General features: G+C 41.0%; 1 protein-coding gene across 1 annotated transcript in view; it reads left to right on the top strand.

Annotated features, from left to right (window-relative positions):
- Positions 1–97: 97 nt before the first annotated feature.
- Positions 98–6,535, top strand: part of LOC104283206 (protein BTG1-like) — an 8,075-nt gene continuing 1,637 nt past the window's right edge. The window contains exons 1-3 of the mRNA XM_009881365.1: positions 98–139; positions 1,923–1,972; positions 4,815–4,879. Coding sequence (XP_009879667.1) covers positions 98–139; positions 1,923–1,972; positions 4,815–4,879 — 157 coding nt within the window. The remainder of the gene's footprint in view (positions 140–1,922; positions 1,973–4,814; positions 4,880–6,535) is intronic.

The raw sequence follows: 6,535 nt of genomic DNA, 5'->3' as shown, positions 1-6,535 counted from the left end.
GGGGAGGAACCATCCAGATATTTAGACAAATCTGGATCCTGGCGGTTTCCCTCATAGGCCATTTGCGTTCTCCGTCCTTCCCGTGTGAGGACGTGCCATGGTAGCTGCAGAGGAACGTGAGACTACCAAACAGGCGATGGTGGGTTTGCTTGTACCCCGTGGGAATATGAGACACAAGGCTGTAAGGAAAGGGAATTATTTCTACTCAGCAAACTCCTCATGCTTGCGAAGACCAGAAGGCAGTTACTCTTGATTTTCTGCTGCAGACTCAAAGGGGTGTTACGTACTCAAAGTTGGTCCTTTTCTTTTTTTTTAATTGCCGTCCTAATCTAACACTTCAGTCTGCAGAGCAGCCCGTTACCAAAAAAAAAAAAAAAGACAGTTTGCCCTGTAATACTTGCCCTTGTTAGTGTTGCTGCAAAGGTGGTAACCAGAGCAATTTTTCACTTGCGCTGCTAAATCATTGGCAGCTATGTTAAATGTTCCTGGTTAAATGTTTAGTTGCTTTAGCAAAGAAAATGGGATCTTAAACAGGTTATTTTCATGGGGTTTTTTTCCAGTGAAGCGGGACCAATGTGAGAGAATAGTGTCAGGGAAGTGCAATATTTGCAAAAATTCTGTACTAAAAACTTGCTATTAATTTACTGGCATTAACTTGCTTTTGTAATCATATCTTAGTCCGTTTTTAAAAGCTCTATAAAGTGTATTGAAAAATAGATTTTCTAGCTGATGTAAGCTCTGTATAACTTACGTGGGTGTGAGGTCACAGAGATGTTGATAAACTTTTTAAGTGTAGACTAGATAACAGTCTTGGAGCCCATTTTAAAAATAAATGGGGTTAGTAACAATTTTCAGTGCTATAAATCAGTTTACAAATCACTTGGTGGTCGTTTAAGTGAAAAACAGTGTGCTGTTAGCATGACATATTTCCAATGCTGTTGGAGAATTCTACTTTCTCTTGTTCATTTCTCTATTCTCTATTCTATTCTCCCTCTACGTGCAGCAAACTTAAGTTATCACTAGATTGTGATTTGCTTTATCTATGCACCACTCTGGCGTAAGCAGCAGCAGCCTGTGATCAGCCAGTAAGGCCAACAGAAAGCCCTCAGGGTCAGTGTTCTCAGCTGTGCTATCTCATCCCAGCTTCTCTGCTAAAGTGATGGCAGCTGGTCCCTCTGCACTTAAGCAGGCAGGGCAGCTGCATCTCGTCAGTATAGGTGCACAAAAAGGGCAGCCTTGGAGGGAGACAATGCTTGCGTTGCTTTAGTTCTGAGGTACTTGCTTAAAATTTTCTTTTTGTTTCTCTAAGTAGTTGTGTTTTATTAATTAGTATTACCACATGGGGGAAATTATGGAGGGATTTGATGCTTGAATCATTGAAAGTACCGTTATTTGTGTTTAGAAATACTCTTTTTCTCCCTGTAGTGGGTGTGGTAACATAATGCTTTGTAGTCTAGCAATAAAGAAACATAGTTCTTGCATTTAAGAATGGTTTTATTTCATTATGCTCAGGGAGAGATGCTTCAACTAGATGGAGTAAAACCAAAACTGCTTGTTTTGTTGAAAGTCTTCTCTTGCAGGTTCTAGTGCTCTGTTTCAGCTATCTGTGTTTATAGAGACATGTATTGAGAGCTTAATTTAAGTAATCTAAAAGGAGCTTGATTTAGACTTAACTTGTTTTTAATCCTGCTTTTTTTTTGGATAAATTAATAGGCTTGTGCTATCACTATTACTACTATTTTTTTCTTATTACTACTTTTATTTTTAAATAACAATATACTGTGTAAGTGATATAGCTTCAGTTTTTCTTTCTACTTTTTCTCTAGCTGAAGTTGAAGAAAAATGGAATGAGAGAATACTTGAATGCGCTTTTTTTTTAACAAGATAAACCAAGATACTGACTCTGTTTTCCTCTATTCCAGGTGTTCCTGCTAAAGAGAAATGACTTGCAGATGAACAGAACAACAGCAAAGTAAGTCTGAGCTTACTAAAATACTTTGATTTTAAGCTAAAAAATCCTTTGTGAAGAAAGGTTATATGTATGGTAGTTGTTGCAGGAATTATGCAGCAGCCACCTAGTCTACGTTAGGAATTATGTGGCTGCAACCTCAACAGGGTTCGGCCCTAGGTTCCTGCTTGAAGAAGACAAATAAAAAAGTGGTTTATTTAGCCAATATGCAGAGCAGCTTGAGTTGTGTGCCTCCAAAGAGGAATCCCTACTGCAGATCACACATCCCAATTTTACTTTTACAGGCAGATTTCCTGGAACATATCACCTGATCCCCAAGGCCAGTCACTTAATTCTGGTTGGTGGTCTCTTGATTTCTTGCTGGTTTTCTTGCTCATTGGGCTGGCTGCCTTTTGAAGTTACCCCATTCCCTTGAATTGTTTCCTTGGTCCTTTTCTCCGTTCTACTTGCATCTGCCAGTTTCACCTAGCTTTTTTGTATTTGCAACATTAGTTTTATCAAAATGTTTACTCATGGTCACCTCTCCTGGCCTAAGGCTTCTAGTTTCTAGTGCTAATCAAGGCTATTAATCCTAACAATTCTCAACAGTAGTGGTAACTTACCTGTATCTGCTGTCTGTGTGATGAAGCTTCTTAACTCTCAAAGCCATAGAAATCTTCCAGCAAACAGGAAAAAACCCACAAACTTAGGTGATTTACTCTGTGTATGATTAATTAAAACTTGTTTCTAATGAAAAATAACATATTTCAATGGCTGCTGCTCAGTTGTGCTTGTACAGTGTTTCCACATTGTTTCATTACCATCTCCAGTGCTATGTTTCCTGATGAACCTTTTGTAGGGTTTCTCTTAAATACTTCTGCCTATGGAACGTTTTTCTGGCAGGGAGGTGAAAGTTAAATAGCTACATATCTGTTGATTTCTTTTTGTCTTCCTGTGGCTTGCTTACCTTGAGCCTTAAACGTGAAACTTGCTGAGGAGAGTACAGGAAATCAAAGTGTGACTCTAATGTTACCTGACAACTGTGTCATCTTTTTATTTTTATAGCCAGACCTTTTCTACCTTCTTATTTCAATTGAATGTTCTACTTAGGACTAGATCCAGGTGCCAGACCTCAATCTAGTGAGCATTAATCTGTGCTAGTAGTGTTACAACATTAACTTTTTGCTCTTGCAGTATTTTTAACCACCTTTCATTTGCTTGCTTAGAAAGCTTTTCTACTCTGATCTTTATTTAAGTTTCTCACAAGCGAGTTAAAAACAGATCCCTTAATATCTGTCCTGGCTGTAGTAGAACCTTGTCTGACTGACATACAGTAAAATCAGACTGTGTATAATTGGGAATTTGTGTGTATATTCATATGGGCACATATAGCTTAGAAGGGGGAAGCTCTTTAAGCATGAAGTTTAATAATGTATGTCTGGATTTGTAGAGTTCTTTGTGCTGTTAACAGTAATGTTATGTTTATTCTGAGTACTAGTAAGAATTTCATAACTTCAATGCAAGCGTTGTTTCTTTGTCCATTATTTTAATGAATCTGGAAGTGAGCAGCAGTCTTACTGCATTTATGATAGTGCTATCAGGGCATTAAAAGTTCTGAAGTCGTGCAGTGTAGATATAGTAGGGGAAGTCTGTATTTCACAAATGAAAGGGAAGGGGTGTGAATAAGGCGGGTGAAGTGGTTGGGGTAAGTACCTGAGAGAATGTGTGGAATAAATCTAGAGCTTGTCTTAAAGCAATGGCAAAACTTTGTTTTGCGGGAATAGATTGAGTGTCTAGGGCAAGTGACAAATAATGCAGGCTTATTCTTTTTTTATTGCTGTCACATAACTTAACTAGCAAGCGATGATTGTGTCTGCTCAAATATAGGGTGATGCAGTCCACGTGTACCTGTGTAGCTTTACTAGTGAAGTCCCCAAAGCTGGAGAGTTGGGGTTTGTGTTCTGATTCTCAAAACACTGAGAGAGTGTTCTCAAAACATGACTGGAGTAATTGGATGACTGATATGTCCAGGTACCAGCAGAGATTTTTATTATTTTTTAGCTTAATTTCTAAAGTTTGAGGTACTGAAATGCAAACTGGACTTTAGTGAAAACACATCCTAATAAAATAGTGTCTTGATCCAGACCTGAGACTTGATTAGGAGAGGAAGTAGTCGGGAGCTAACAGCTGTGAGAGGAAAAGGAAGTGCAGAAATACACTCTCTTTCCTTGAAGTGGTGAAAGAAGATTTTTGTTTGTTTGTTTGTTTGTTTGATAAAAATCTCTTTGATTAGGCTATAGAACAGTATACAGAATTATACTCTAGCTAAGCCATGAAGTGGGACTGTCAAACTAGGTCATAGCATCTGAATTTTCGACAAATGTCTATAGCTTTGTCATTTGAGGTTCTTGGCCCTTCTGTCTTGGGCCTGTTGCTTACTATTAGAGGAAGGGGAGGGCAAGAAGTCTTAATCGTCTTAACTGAGTAACCTCAAGTGAGGAGGCACTACATGAGTTCTAGTGTTGTCATACTGTTACAAATGATTTTGTCCAAATTGGAGAGGAACTTGCTTTCTTGAAGTAGATTTTCTACAATCAGAATGAGTCTGAAGAGGTTTTAACTGTAAATGTAATGACCCTTTTAGTTGAGTGTTTCAACACATCAGATGGCAGAATCTGGCAAAAAAATAAACTGTAGGGAGTGAACTGTAATTCACTAAGAGCTTAATGAACAAACTGCCTGTTCCGCTATTGCAAGTCCAGAGCATTCCCCTGGGAACTCTTCCTGAGAGGGATGAGGTTTGGCTCTGGGATGAGCTGTTCTCCTGTCCTCCGTATTTACAGCATTGGTGATTTCTGACCCTTAGATTAAAGGGACAGAGGTTTGGGGAAAGTTCCTGTAAATTTTCGACTTGTGTTCAACTGGTTGCTAGTGACAACTAAAACACTAGCCTGACTGAGTGTTTTCTTCACACTTCTGTCGTTGAATGGATGTTGGCTGGTAATCTCTAAATAGCAGTAAAACTGGATCTGATTTTTCAAGGTCTGCAGACAAGGCTTTTTCCTCCTCTTAACTCCGTGGGTATGGCTTTTGCAGCTGGTGAACTAGAGGTGATGTCAGGTTCTTAAAGCTAACAGGCAAGAAAGGGGAAAAGGATTAAGATATGCGGTTGGGAAAACATAGATATTATTTAGTTTCCTCAAAGGTGAGGTCTCTCTGAAGAGCTTCTCTGGCATATGGCAGGCCCTGGAGAAGAATAAAGGAGTGGTTAGCTCTGTTTTAACAAAGGAGAATATCAAGTCTTAGAACCTAACTAACAGTGTAAAGAAATCAATATACTTTTTTCTTTTCTTTTTTTTTTTTTTTTCCCTAAAGTGGGTTTAAGACATGCAACTAGTGAAGTGGGAGGATGTTTTTAAATAAGACAAGGAGGAAAAAAAATGGTTGGGGCATTGCATGAACTTCTGAAAGAAGACTGCTTTTTGGGAAGTGTGTTCCATTATGACTGCAGGCAGTCCTGGTGATAAAGGCCTGACCTTAGTCTTTGAACTAGAGAGAAAGCTTTTTGTGAACTGGGGGAATCCTGGCTATACCAAACACAGCTGCTTTTTAAAAGCTTTAAAATAGCTGAAGAATCTTGTCACTGCGCTGAGGGTGGGGAGGTCACAGCTGTGTCAGCATCTGTGTCACTGCCCCTGTCATGAAACTCAGCTGACCCTTGGCAGTGGTGTGGAGGAAGCGGGTCTGTTGGTTTAGGGACAGAACTATTGGTTTGGAGCTCTGGGGCAAACTGCCTTGCCAGGACAACTGTCGTCAGGACAAAACTTTTATAGTAAAGAGATGAATTGTGGTTATTCCTCAGACTCGGAGGCACAGCAGTGATGATGCTAACAAGTCATCTGCAAAGTTCCTTGTCTGAAACAAGCCATGTACTTTATTCATCGGAATAATACAAAGTTTGTTCCAGCACAGACTGTTCAACCCAACGTTTCCACAGCTTAAACTTTTCTGCCCCACAGCAGTGCCACTCCAAGCGCAGCTGCTCGTGTTCCCTTGCTGGTACCCACCACGTGACCTGCGGGGCGCTCGGGCAGCGTGCGTACCGCTCGGTTTGTGCTCACATAAACATGAGGCTTGTACGTATTTCTAACAAAAAAGTCTTTCCGGGCTTAAGAGATGCAATGCAGTCCTCTAATGCAGACCAAAGAGATGTCCTTTGGCCGTAAGACATCTCACAACAAATTACACTGAGTGGTTCACGCACTGGGCAGAATTCGGTTTACCCAGTTCCTCCACCCGTTTCCAAGTGTGCCAAATTCCCAAACGCTTGCAGGTCAACAGGCTTTCTGGAAGAAAACCGAAGCTGTCCGCACCACCCGTTTTCCCGAAGATGACCCGTACTTTCTTGCCTCGCTCGTCCGGAAAGCTGTTCTTGTGCGTGGCTCTACAGGGAGGGGGATGCCCTCACCGCCTCCCCGCTGCTTTGCCGCGGGGGAGCGCCTCGGCCCTGGGGCCGCGCGTCGAGAAGCAGACGGCGAGGTTCCACGGGCCTCGCCCGTGTTGCGGGGCGGGAAGGGGACGGGCCGA

This window comes from Charadrius vociferus, unplaced genomic scaffold (assembly GCF_000708025.1).
Source record: "Charadrius vociferus isolate BGI_N301 unplaced genomic scaffold, ASM70802v2 scaffold550, whole genome shotgun sequence".
Taxonomy (NCBI): domain Eukaryota; kingdom Metazoa; phylum Chordata; class Aves; order Charadriiformes; family Charadriidae; genus Charadrius; species Charadrius vociferus.
The sequence above is the reverse complement of the archived record's forward strand: the minus strand, read 5'-3'. Positions and strand labels throughout refer to the sequence as shown.